Source organism: Mauremys reevesii, linkage group 1 (assembly GCF_016161935.1).
Source record: "Mauremys reevesii isolate NIE-2019 linkage group 1, ASM1616193v1, whole genome shotgun sequence".
Lineage (NCBI taxonomy): Eukaryota > Metazoa > Chordata > Testudines > Geoemydidae > Mauremys > Mauremys reevesii.
The window spans coordinates 122,039,884-122,054,062 of record NC_052623.1 but is presented as its reverse complement, the minus strand read 5'-3'; the positions used below and the strand labels follow the sequence as shown (position 1 = coordinate 122,054,062).

At 41.6% G+C, this 14,179-nt stretch overlaps 1 protein-coding gene across 1 annotated transcript; it reads right to left on the bottom strand.

The window, feature by feature from the left end:
• Positions 1–312: 312 nt before the first annotated feature.
• On the bottom strand, positions 313–11,792 carry LOC120405444 (lysozyme g-like). Its single transcript, XM_039539125.1, has 6 exons — positions 11,655–11,792; positions 7,986–8,078; positions 5,827–5,916; positions 3,740–3,936; positions 3,322–3,460; positions 313–458 (listed from the first exon to the last, which is right to left on the bottom strand). The coding sequence occupies exons 2-6, from the start codon at positions 8,026–8,028 to the stop codon at positions 313–315; spliced, it is 615 nt and encodes a 204-aa protein (XP_039395059.1). The 5' UTR covers positions 8,029–8,078; positions 11,655–11,792.
• Between the last annotated feature and the right edge of the window lie 2,387 nt (positions 11,793–14,179).

Here is a 14,179-nt window from a genome sequence, read left to right as displayed (position 1 = left end):
CACTGAAATCCCAGAGAAGGGATTAATTAACTCCTAGATCTATAGTAACACTTATTGTTCATGCAGCCCTAGCAAGTGGAAAAGTTGAAACTGATAATAGGTGCTTGGATGGAGTGGTAGGAGGAATTAATTTACAGATGTTTCCAGCTTCACTATTGTTGGGAAAAACCCCGGAACAATTTATTTTGTGGTTACAATCACTGTATGATTACTATATTAAACATTTGTTTTCTCCAGATGTATAGCATCTCTCACGATCAGGTTGATAATAATGAGAATTATGATTTATCTGAAAAGAGGCTGAAGCCAGTATTATGCTAAAATGCTGAATCCATTATTCTTCAGATATTTGGCTCGAATAATAACATTATTAACATAATCATTGCTCGAATTGCAATTGTCCATTCCGTCATAGACCTGGATATTCCTAACCGTGTCATGATAGGCACAAATCCCACCTGCAACGAGACACAAAGTAGTTAATACAGAATTAAAAACAAATAAATGTCAGCCAGAAGCTGTGGCTTCAGCAAAAATCCATCCAATTGAACCTATAAAGTCTTTTGGAAAATGATGCATCGTGCTGTTGTGTAGCTGCATTTACAGAGTACTTGATTCTTAATAGGGAGTTTGCAAACAACTTATTATTTGTTTATTTATTATTTATATTGCAATAGCATCCAAAATGTGCTAGATGCTCTCTGAATGCAGATGGGAACATGGTCTTCGCCTTTAAAAATTTATAGTCTAAAAAGGCAAGGACAGTTGAAGGATAAAGTAAAAAGATGCAACATACACCTGGAGTAACCAGAGTGATGACATACTTGTTCATTACAAGCTCCCCCACTACCAGTCTCGTGTTCACAATTTAACTACGTCTCCTACCTCCCCACCATCTTTCCTTTTTATTGACATTTAAATATCACAAGAACATTTCTCTTCATATTTAATCATGTAAAACCCTTGCCTTAAAAATATGATTTATTATTTGTATTACACTCCCTCTTGGAGGCCACTGTGCCAGGCACAGCACAAAAACAGCCCCAACGAGTCTACAATCTAAAAAGACAAGCCAGAAGAAGGATCTGAGCCTGTTTCAGTTCCAGGACTCTTACCTACCAACATATGATCCCTCCAATCCACTTAACAACCAGTTCACTTCCAAGGCAGACAGATAGAATCACAGAATCTTAGAATATCAGGGTTGGAAGGGACCTCAGGAGGTCATCCAGTCCAACCCCCTGCTCAAAGCAGGACCAATTCCCAACTAAATCATCCAAGCCAGGGCTTTGTCAAGCCTGACCTTAATAACCTCTAAGGAAGCAGATTCCACCATCTCTCTAGGCAACCCATTCCAGTGCTTCACCACCCTCCTAGTGAAAAAGTTTTTCGTAATATCCAACCTAAACCTCCCCCACTGCAACCTGAGACCATTACTCCTTGTTCTGTCATCTGGTACCAGTCTAGATCCATCCTCTTTGGAACCCCCTTTCAGGTAGTTGAAAGCAGCTATCAAATCCCCCCTCATTCTTCTCTTCTGCAGACTAAACAATCCCAGTTCCCTCAGCCTGTCCTCATAAGTCATGTGCTCCAGCACCCTAATCATTTTTGTTGTCCTCTGCTGGACTCTTTCCAATTTTTCCACAGCCTTCTTGTAGTGTGGGGCCTAAAACTGGACACAGTACTCAGATGAGGCCTCACCGATGTCAAATAGAGGGGAATGATCACGTCCCTCCATCTGCTGGAAATACCCCTACTTATACAGCCCAAAATGCCATTAGCCTTCTTGGCAACAAGGGCTCACTTTTGACTCATACCCAGCTTCTCGTCCACTGTAACCCCTAGGTCCTTTTCTGCAGAACTGCTGCCTAGCCATTTGGTCCCTAGTCTGTAACAGTGAATGGGATTTTTCCGTCCTAAGTACAGGACTCTGCACTTGTCCTTGTTGAACCTCATCAGGTTTCTTTTGGCCCAATCCTCTAATTTGTCTAGGTCCCTCTGTATCCTATCCCTACCCTCCAGCGTACCTACCACTCCTCCCAGATGAGGAGAGACTAAAATCCTGATTCAGTTCCTCTGAACTCAGTTGAGAGGTTTTTCCACTGCCTTGTATCAGATCCAGTGGGTATGTCTACACAGCAAAACAAACAAACAAAAAAACCACAATTACAACCCACAGCAGCAAGCCTCAGAGCCTGGGTCAACTGATTGGGGCTCATGGGGCTTGCTCTACAGAGCAAAAAATAGCAGTGTAGACACTCTGGCTCAGGCTGGAGCCTGGTCTCTGAAACTCAGCGAGGTTGGGAGGGTCTTGGAGGCCGGGCTACAGCCTGAGTGGGGACATCTGCTGGTTTTAGACCCACACCCTGAATTTCGCAAGCCCAAGTCAATTGACCTGGGCTCTCAGACTCAGTGATGTGACTTTTTCTTTGAAGTGCAGCCATACCCTAGTCAGCTAAGCCCTGATCCTTCATCCACAGAAGTCAGTGGATTATTGTCATTGAGTTCAGTGGAAGCTAGATCAAACCCCTAGCTGGTACTCTTCATCCAACCCTGAAATGGGTTAGTCATGCATAACTTTCTCTGTCCTCCCCAAGCCAACGTGCCATGCCATGGTAGAATGCCAGAATCCCAGGATCAGCTAGTCAGCCCCCAAAGTGTTCTGGTTTCCCACTCAGCTGTGCTACAGGAAAGCTGTCAAATATTTTAGGATCCAAATGTAGGTTATGAATTTTGGTGGCGGCTCTGTGCTCCACTGGTGAGGGCACTGCACTGAGAGTCAAGTTCTTTTGCTGGCTTTGTCACCGGCCTGCTCTGAGACACTGGGCAAGTTACTTCACTGCTCTGTGCCTCTCTTTTCCCTCCTTCCCCTCTTCTGGCTTGTCTTTTTAGATTGTAAGCTCGTTGGGGTTGTTTTTGTGCTGTGCCTGGCACAGTGGAGCCCCTTTCTTGACTGAGGCCTCCATAATACAAATAATTATCATATTTTTAAGGAAAGGGTGTTATGATTAAATATGAATAGAAATGTTCTTGAGATTTAAATGGCAATAAAAAGGAAATGTTTGTTTCCATGTAAACAGTCTACTACAGCCTTGGGAGCCCCAGCACAATAGCATTGTACAGTGCATGAGAACCAGAAAATATAGCCTAAAACAAAACTGTCAACAAAAAAGCACAGTGAAAAGTAAATCCGACTGTTACATTAATTTCAGCTTTAAAAATCTCAGCTATTAAAATCTTAATAATGTAGTGAAAGCGACTTTTTATTATATCATGTTTTATCTTGATAGTGCCCCTTTAACTTTACAGCACATACTGTACCTCTGAGATATTGTTGCGATGACCAGGTAGGGTACTTTGTCTGTAATGCCTTAATTCCATTAACTAGAATAGTTGCACCTTGAGTTATATGAGCTTCACTATCCCAAGCTCCAGGAATCGAATTGTATTGTGTATGAACCTAGAAGATTCAGACAAAAAATTCAGTCTCCCTTAGAAACAAAAACACCACTTTTGTTTTCTGTTCTTTATATTTTTAGCCCCCAATTCAAGGATGTATCCTTATTCAGGACGACATTCAAGAACATGTGCTGGTGTTTTCCTGAACAGGAATAGACTTAAGTATGTACATAAGTGCTGTCCCAAACGTATAAAGTAATTTGCTAAAGTAAAGCCTTAGTGTATAACATTTCTATTTCAGTACTTGGGATTTTTATTTTTCCTGGTCTTCCTTCTGTACCTGCATCAAGCCATATTGGGTTCTTTCACGGTTCCAGCCATCGACTAGAGTAGCTCCAACACGACTCTCCACGGACATGATTGCAGCAATGAGTGCTGGATCTATGCACAGATTTCTGGCAACTCTCATAATAGGGACTTTGTATCTCTGTAGACGTACTATGTCTATTTCAGCAAACTTTTCTGCAACATGAACCCCTGTAGCAAATGCAAAGGTGAATGTGGTTTCTGCATGTAATTTTTAAAAAATCACTTTACAGATAAATTCCAAAGCAATCATTTGCTGATTAGAAAAATGCAGCCATTTAATGTGGATCAACATATTTGAAAAGCCAGTGCAATCCTATTGATTTCTGAATATGGTTGATAGTTTTTGAAATCCAGAAAGTTGAGTCTTTATATCTTTATATCTCTCTGAATAAGTAACAAAAGGGTTGGGGGGAGCCCCTGCAATTCTTAGGAAGCCTTTGATATCTCTTTCCTCCTTAACATTTTCCTGATCCAGTCTTTTTTCAGACTTTACTTTCAATAAAAATTTGACAACCCTGATTTTCAGAGATGCTAAGCACCCACGGGTCACCAGTACTAGAGTACTTTTGAAAAACTATCCATAAATTTATAAGAAAGAGAAACACCATGAAGATAAATATGTTAAATGATTTGTATTTTAAAAAAGCAACACAGCAAGCTACATTAACACTTAAATCCCCAAGCAAGCACATTTTAAAACAGTTGATAACATATGTATTTAACATAACTTACACTATGTAGCAGTTTTCAGCCCCAAAAGTTTTATGAATTTACACTACATATAGGAATCACTTAACACATCAGTAAAATACAGCCACCTCTGCTCAGAAGTGAAGCAATTGTTTAAGAGCATAAGGTAACAACACAGGACAGAAAGTGGAGAATACTGTATCCAATCAAAATGGCAAAGGGGAACTTAGTTATACAAAATGGATTTATCCAATTTGGAGTTTGATCAAGACAAGGGGCTTAGCAGCCCTCTTCATACAAAAGTTCTCTGGGATCTCTCATGACTAAATGTGGAAGGGAACTCTGTTTTACATCTCATCCCCCCAAAGTTACCTCCAGCCTCTTAATACACTCTGGATCACTGAATCATTACTGACTCTGAAAGAAAAGTGCTATCTACCCAGCCTGATGGTAGTATAGTTAGATCATGAATGAGAAATGGAATGAAAGCAAAGAGTGGGAACCTCCCCCTTGAAACCTGACTGGCTTTTAACAGGGCCCACCACCCAATGCACTTCAGTCTTAATCTTCCAAGTTTATCTTCAGATCTTCAAGATATTACATAAGGAGAAATATTGGCTCCATTGAAGTCAATGGGACTTTTGCCATTGACTCTCAGTGGAGCTAGGATTTCACCCATAGCAAAATATTGGATGTTTTCTACATGTTGCAATAAAATGCTGATATTTCCTTTTCCTTCTCTAACACATCTTCTTTTCCAAACAGGAGTGCAAGTGAAAAGATTTCTTATCCACAAAACTTAATCTCCTCAAAAAAATGTAAAGGAAATTGGGAGAGAATTCTCAAAATGGGGCACTCAAAGGAGGAGTAGGATCGCCACAGCTCCAGGGTCACCCTCCTTTGATTTGGGCCTATAAAATATGTATTTGGCATGTCACAACTGGCCAGTTTGTTCAGCATGTCAAGACTCAAGTTTCATTCCAGGTGTCTTGTTTCCCAGTCGAGGAGGGGTCTGGGAGAGCGGAGGAAAGTGCGTGCTCAGCACCTGTGTGGAGATAATGCCACCAAAAGCCTAGCTGATTAAGGAGCAGTATTGACTGGAAAGGGATCATGTCTGCTTCTCTTTGTTCAGAGGCTGATTGCTATAAATGTGGGACCTCAAAGGGGGTTCCTCAGAGACAGATAAAGAAGACAGAGCTAAGAAAGGCTGCCATTTGAAAACAGTAGGCCTTAACACTTGGCACTTCCCCTCACCTTGTTTTACAGACTCAGTATCACTGTCTACCCTCCAATTAGCTCTGTATTTCTGAGCACAAACAGAAGTGTCTGCACTGAAGTACAGCCAATCAAGCAGTGAATGATACCTACCACAAGTTGGGGTTTGTACAGCTCCGCAGGAAATCACCGGGGTTTCCACAGTACGTAAATCACCATAACATCCATAACTTACAGAAGGAGCTAAAAAGTTAAAGAAAGATATTAAAAATAAGATCTTAAGACTGTATTGCTCAGACTGTTGCAAGCATGAATTAAACTTATGCAGAAAGAACACCTCCACACTGACATTTCTGTTGTATTATACTAATTTATATTAATAGCACTATTAGAAGCATCAGCATCAATGGCACCTTCAACAAAATCTAATATCCATTAATTGCCTTTTGCTAATATTACATATTGAAGTCAATAAAGCCAGGACAATTTTTATCAGCTGAGGATCATAGAATCATAGGACTGGAAGGGACCTTGAGAAGTCATCTAGTCCAGTTCCCAGCACTCATGGCAGGACTAAGTATTATCTAGACTATCCCTGACAGGTGTTTATCTAACTTGCTCTTAAAAATCTCCAATGATGGAGATTCCACAACGTTCCTAGGCAATTTATTCCAATGCTTAACCACCCTGACAGTTAGGAAGTTTTTCCTAATGTCCAACCTAAACCTCCCTTTCTCCAATTTAAACCCATTGCTTCTTGTCCTATCCTCAGAAGTTAAGAAAAAAAAATTCTTCTCCTTCCTCCTTGTAACAACCTTTTACGTACTTGAAAACTGTTATCATGTCCCCCCTCAGTCTTCTCTATTCCAGACTAAACAAACCCAATTTTTTCAATCTTCCCTCATAGGTCATGTTTTCTAGACCTTTAATCATTTTTGTTGCTCTTCTCTGGACTTTCTCCAATTTGTCCACATCTTTCCTGAAATGTGGTGCCCAGAACTGGACACAATACTACAGTTGAGGCCTAATCAGCGTGGAGTAGAGCGGAAGAATTACTTCTCATGTCTTGCTTACAACACTCCTGCTAATACGTCCCAGAATTATGTTCGTATTTTTTGCAACAGTGTTACATTGTTGACTCATATTTAGCTTGTGGTCCACCATGACCCTCAGATCCCTTTCCACAGTACTCCTTCCTAGGCAGTCATTTCCCATTTTGTATGTGTGCAACTGATTTTTCCTTCCTAAGTGGAGCACTTTGCATTTGTCCTTATTGAATTTCATCCTATTTACTTCAGACCATTTCTCCAGTTTGTCCAGATCATTTTGAATTTTAATCCTATCCTCCAAAGCACTTGCAACCCAGCTTGGTGTCATCTGCAAACTTTATAAGTGTACTCACTATACCATTATCTAAATCATTGATGAAGATATTGAACAGAACCAGACCCAGAACTGATCCCTGCGGTACTCCAATCATTATGCCCTTCCAGCATGACTGTGAACCACTGACAACTACTCTCTGGGAACAGTTTTCCACCCAGTTTTGCACCCACCTTATAGTAGCTCCATCTAGGTTGCATTTCCCTAGTTTGTTTATGAGAAGGTCATGTGAGACAGTATTAAAAGCTTTACTAAAGTCAAGGTATACCACATCTACCGCTCCCCCCGCCCCATCCACAAGGCTTATTACCCTGTCAAAGAAAGCTATCAGGTTGGTTTGACATGATTTGTTCTTGACAAATCCATGCTGACTGTTACTTATACATCCCTTCATGTCTCTATACTTGAGCAAATGTCCCAATGCATGAACTTATTTCAGTGAACTTCTTCTATCAAACTCCTACAAGCATACCATACATCCTCTGAGAATTTATCTTCAGTGAGAATGGAAGACTACCCATCTCCTATTGGCAATGGATCCTGTGTCCATCTGTGACACAGTGATGTTTTGAAGGAAAAACAATGATTCGCTAGCTTGGGCCTTGTCAAATTGTTCTACTTTCTAGAAAGTGGGGAATTAACTGAACCCATCAGCCAACCAAGGGCATTTATGACCTTAGCTAAGACTTAACGTAAGTTGTTTTTGTGATCCTATTCTGCTGTCTAACCTATACTTTAGCATTTATAGTTTAATAGGCTTATATGGAAGGCAAGAAACCTCACACCCAAAAGAAGAGTTACCCATATGGTAGATTTTACAGCTCTATATAATAGGAGAACTCAGATCTGATTGCATTCCCCCAGCCCTACTATAATCTCTTGCCAGTGTTGCTTTTGACTAGTGAAATAGAAATAACCCCCAAACTCACCAACAAGGGCAGCAAGGCCCAGAAACATCAGTGTTAGTAGCATGGGGATGGTTCTTCTCAGGCACCCAAGACAGTGTGAAAATTAATCAAACTCTGCAAACATGAAGAATTCAAGAAAGTTTCCAATGTTATTAAGAAAAGTTCACCCACACAAATGGCAAATTTTACTCAAACCACATCCAAAGACAGGCTCATTGACTTTTTACCTAGTCTAGCACACACTTACTACTTAGGTCGGGACTTACTATCACATCACTTCAGCATAATACACCCTGTACTTGATAGTATTTGAAGGATCAGACCATTATAGTCTGTCCCTGTACCCATTAAATCAGTAGCAAACATTTTCATAGATCAGACCAATAGTGAGCAGACTCTTTGGTACATATCTGTTTTTTCCATGAACAGGAACTGGTCATATAGTCACATTTTAACATATCTTATTTTTTCCCTCAAAGATTCCTTTTATAGAAATCATTTTAGAAGTCCATCAATTGCTTCATTATCCTTAAATAGACACACAATGACTAGATTACTACAAATAGAATGTCACTATGAATAAAATTGAGGATTCCTCCTGCTCCAAGGGAGTACAATATGAATGAGTTCAGACTCACCTGTCTTCAGTCTGCCTTGTCCTGCAAGACTGATCACTTAAAGAGCTTTATATATACTAAGGTGCCCCACCCTCTGGCTTTGGGAATGTTGAGTTCTACCTAGCGTGATGACATTTCCTGTAAAGTTTAAAAACTATAATAATAGTAATGCTTTGAACTCATATAATGCCTTTCATGCAAGGCTCTCAAAACACTGCCCTTCATTATTTTATTAAGCCCCAGAATAAGCCAGTGAGGTACATAATATTATATCCTTTTTACACAGCTGATGCACAATAAGTGACTTGCACAAAGCATAGCAGTGAGTCAGTAGGAGAGGCCACAATTAATTCAGAATGCTATTATTTTCCTGCTGCACATCCCTAGACCAAACAGCTAAGAAGGTCTCTGGCCCACTGATGTTACTTTTCAATAAATCTTGGAACACTGGGGGAAATTCCAGAAGACTGGAAGAGTGCTAATGTTGTGTCAAAATTCAGAAAGGGCAAGTGGGATGACCTGGCTAATTACATATCAGTTAGCCTGACATCAGTCCCAGGAAAAAAAAATGGAAAAGCTGATACAGGATCCAATTAACAAGAAATTAAAGAATAGAAATATAATTAATACCAATAAACATGGTTTTATGGAAAATAGCTCTTGTCAAACAAACTTGATTTCATTCTGCAAGGAAATTACAAGTTTGGTTGATAAAGGTAACTGTGGGTATTCACCCACGAAAGCTCATGCTCCAATACGTCTGTTAGTCTATAAGGTGCCACAGGACTCTTTGCTCCGTAGGTGTAATAAACTTAGACTTTTGGAAGACATTTGACTTAGTACTGCATGATATCGTGATTAAAAATCTAGCACCATTCAATATCAACAAAGTATATGTTACAGTGATTAAAAACTAGCTCACTAATAGGTCTAAAAAAGTAGTTGTCAATGGGGAATCATCATCAAATAGAGGTGTGTCTATGGGGTTCCACCGAGATCAGTTCTGGGCCCAGGACTATTCAATATCTCTATCAGTGATCTGGAAGCAAATATAGAATCACTGCTAATAAAATTTGCAAATCTAATATTTATTAGTGTATGTCAGGTCCCCGACTAACGGAAGGCACAGCCCAGTGATAGCAACAAAGAAAGCAGGAGCTTTTCTTGCAGTGCTGCTGCTGCTTGCGACCCTGCCTTCCCTTAGAATAGGTGTGGGGAGAGCAGTCTGGCATCTGGAGATGGGGACATCCTCAAAAACAATGAGGGGGTGGGGCTGTGAGCAACTAGGCCTCTGTAAAGAGAGCACAATGTAAGGGGAGCCCCCAGGTGTGATCTTCCTTTCAAGGAACTGCCATTTGTGGCTCTTTTAAGACTGGGAGCATCTAATTTTGGTAAACAGTCTAGTGAGAGTAGACTGGTCATGCCACCAGGTGAGCATAAACATTTTATCAGCTCATGTGATAGAAAGAATACTATGATGTCTAGACATGGAGTGGAACAGTCACTAGAGAGGTTTTTAAGGTCAAGTGTCAACCAGGGCCTAGCTCCTAGAGACAAGTGAGAATCTGAGTGTGTACAGACCTGGTTAAGCAACTCGTGCTGCATACTCAGATTCACAGATCTGAAGGCCACTGGGCACACAGTATCTTTGTTTTTACATATGCCGAGTGTTCTGTTCCTAATGAAAGACAACATTGAATCATGTGCTATAATTTTATGTATTCATGTGAAAAAATCAATATAAGCAATAAAATAGGCCAGAAAATGCTTTGCTTCATGTACTAGTTTCTATATTTAAAAACAGTCAAGAAAATATTAATGTTTTTGTAGCACGTTGCTCAGATTGTGTTCTTGAATTTACTATTTCTGCAGTTATATGGCCAAAGAGGAAACACCCATTTACAAATCATCAGTTTACTAAGTAATATGCCCTGAATTATATTATAGAGCATGTGTTGCAGCTGTAGCAAGTAATAGTTTGGCATTAGCAAACATATAATTACCAAATGACCTTATATTGTGTTTTAAATGACAGAACTGCAGCATATGTCACTGCAAGGTTATATTATTAATTAATGGTATGTCTAAGAACTTTGTCATGCTTAGATGAAAGATACAAAGCATTATTATAAAAGTTACATTTAAAAGATTGTCCACACTTTGGAAACCGCATAAAGGAAATAATCTCAATTTTTTTCTAGGGCAGCACACTATATAATTAACATGTAATTAATAAGGAGGAAAGACTGGGAGGGAGTTTATTTGTCTTGTGTGTTTTGCAAGAATCTGATTTTCATGCACATGTAGTTCTAGGGAAAGCACCTATTTATTGCAAGCCATCGGGCAGTGAAATAGCTTAGTTAAAACATTCTCAAAAAACACCTGAGAAAAGTCAGTTAGCAGCAATCATAATTCAGGGTAGAAAGTCTCAGGAGTAGAGTCCTGCAACCATAGTACCACCTAGAGGTTGCTCTGTGTGAGCTCTTTCAAAGCAATAGCTTTACTGGCTGTCTCACCTTTACCAGCCTAGTCTTGGACATCTATAAATGTTGGCATGCTTGCAATAAAATCCACCCAACTGAAGCAGAGTGCTTCTTTGAAGGTATATTCTGGCCAGCTCTATTTAGGTTATATTTGTTGCTGTAACCTTTTGTTATCAGCTCCAGAGCTGAGATAAATTAATGAAAGTGAATCTGCAGATAATTCCAGACTGTTGCAGAAATTGGAGTTCATTAGACTATAACAGTATCCTGGGATAGGCTCTCAGGTAAATGGATATTTCATTAGCCCTCCCACATCCAACGAAAAAATTAAAAAGCCTCTTAAAGAACAAGGTAGGACCTGAGATGGTATCAGAATGCTGCTCTGGAGAAAAATTTGGATGTTCAAATATTCCTTCAGGCTAGGGCATATGAAATCCTCATTTCCCTAATCTCATTTTTTCTGCTGGGCAGGTGAAGAGGTTCATAGATGCAAAAGGCAGTTAGTTGGGACATGCCTGTAAAGAAGCAGCAGCAGCAGCCACATTTGACTGAGCTATGCTAGCCTCCTCATCTTTTTTAGTTTAGTTTACCTTTTAAGAGTGGGCGCTCTGGATAACATTTCCACTGGGGCACGTGGAGAAACCTTCAGAAGTGGGAAAGATCTGAAGCCTCCTAATAATAATCCCGAATCCCTAGAGAAGCTTTCTTTAAATGACAGGGCTCATAACACAGATAGAGCAGCACCACTTTACCTCAAAGCAAGCACAATAGACCCTGGAAAGGAGAGAGGCCTGCCAGACTTGTCTGGTGAAAGAACAGAATAAGCAGACGTATATCTGAGTTCAGAATGATGTTCATCTTAAAAAAATTCTCACACCTATGTAGTCACTGTTACACACTATTTGAATATGCAATAATACAGAATTGTAGTTCCTCCCAGTTCCTCGGAGGAGCCAGAGCTTAGTGCAGGTTATATTGCTCTGAAGACTGTTTTTCTCCATCAACTTTCATGACTGCCATACTTACAGGTGTAGAGGAAAATTGAAAGTGTCAGTAATGACTTTTTCTCCTCCATCCGCCAACCCCAACCTTCATTCCAACCTCAAATTGTGAGAAGGAACTTTTCCAAGGGAGGGATAGAGAAAGTTTCCTTGTGTATTTCCAATACCATTTGAGACAAAGTGGGTTATTTTTGGTTCCTTGCTAATTTTGTATTCTCTCAAGTTATTTTAAAGATATAAAATTGTTTAAATCTTTTCAAAATGTATTTGTCCCATTCATTTGGGTTTTTTAAATTTATAAATCCTCCCCTGTGAGAGTATATTTTCATTTGAGCTTTCTATGATGTAGGCATTTCTACTGCTGACTCGGATACATTGCATCGGATAGGTGAGTGGCAGCCTGTAAATACCCCCCTTTCCCCCCAACAGTCTGCACAGCTGCTTGGAGGGGGTATGGCGAACTCTCGTGATGGTAGTTGCGGGTTCTGGCAAGCTGGGGTAACGGATTTTTTGAACAAATGGATAAGGAATAATCAGGGCCCGTACCAGGTGCAGGGGTCCACCTGGGATGAGATTGAGAAGGAGATGGGGGAGGTTTTGGGAGTGTAGGAAAAAGGGAATAATATTACAAAGTTTGTGCGCTGGGATGGCATACTGGGCAAAAAGGGAAGCCGACCTCCTCCAACACATTAAGGATTTGGAGAGGACTGTGGATCAGCAACAGATTTTAACAGAAGAATCTGTGTTAGTGGTAGAGGTAGTGGATTTGAAGGCACGGGATGCTGCATGGTCAGAGAAGTCTTATGAGGCAATCTGGCGAGAGAGGGATGAACTGCTGGGGAGAGTAGGAGACTTAGAGGAGGAATTGTATCAATGTAAACATGGGGGCAATGAACTTGGGGACCCCAAACCAGCTGCTCCACTATTGGAACTGAAGGAGACACCTCCACCACCTTACCCTGAAAATACACTGTACCCACCACTGCCAATGGGCATTGTAAGCCAGCGATCCACAGTTACAGCCCCTGCAAGAGAGGCTACTCGGGAGGAACTGCAGGAGGCAGAAATAGTGGCCCCAGTGGCAGGGTGGGGGGACCATGCCCCACAAGTAGTAGAACAGGCAGAAATCTGCCTCTTGTCCCTGAAGGACTGGGAAGAAGTATTGGGCCATTTGGGAAAGGTACCCCGGGATGATTGGGATCAGTTTGTGCTGTGGCTAGTGGAGGTGGGCAGGGAGATGGAGGGTCTAACTCGTGAGGACCAGGTGATCATATGGCATAGTCTTTTGGGATGGGGCACCTTGGGAATCGATGTGGCAGGACTCGCACACCCATTTCTAATCCCCGGACACGTGGCAAAACAGTTGTTTGGGGTGTACTCTCGTACTGCGGGGATGACTAAGATGAAGTGAATCCCTGGAAAACAGGGCGGGATACACTTAATTGTGTACAGGCATGGGCACGGTGCTGGGTGCATCCCTTGGACGGTCCATGGGTGATACCCCAGACAGGGGCACCAGGACCTGGTCGGGGTGTAGAGCAGGATAGGGATGTAGAATTGCTGGAGAAATGGTTGGAGCTGAGCGATCCGCAGTTAGTGGGGCATTTAAGGTTGCAGCACCCTGAACTTGCTCCCAATCAGCTACCTCAGTTTCTGGAACAGGCAGATGTGTGGAGGCAGATGCATCGCGGGGAGAGCCAGTCCATGTTATTACTGCGGAGGATCAGTACATGGTGGAAAGGAGTTGTTCAGTCCAGAGAGGAGGATGTAGAAGGAGAGGTCGTGGCTTGGGGGTGGTCAGTCAGGGACAGTGGGAAGCTATAGAGCAACAGATCCAGAGACTGAAGGCTAAACTGACGCCCCAGGATCAGGTTGGGGGAAAGTGACCCCAGAGGTCTGGGGCCTGGGACTGCCTGAAATGCCAGGCACACAATTTTGCTTGGAGACAAGAATGTGTTCGGTGCCAGGACTCCTGGCCCCCCTGCGAACCAGTGGGAGGGACAGAGGTGAGTGCTGCGACTTAGGGGCACCCTGGGAGGCGTCCTGTCCATGGTCTCAGTTTAGGACATGACGCATCTGGTCGCCCCATGCTCTGGGGGCAATCAAAGGGAGTC

Coding starts and splice junctions, on each gene's coding strand:
- LOC120405444 (XM_039539125.1), bottom strand. CDS start 8,028: ATGCTACTAACACTGATGTTTCTGGGCCTTGCTGCCCTTGTTG. Junction 5,917..7,985: donor GGGCCTTGCTGCCCTTGTTG/GTGAGTTTGGGG, acceptor TTAACTTTTTAG/CTCCTTCTGTAAGTTATGGA. Junction 459..3,321: donor ATCGCAACAATATCTCAGAG/GTACAGTATGTG, acceptor GTCTCGTTGCAG/GTGGGATTTGTGCCTATCAT.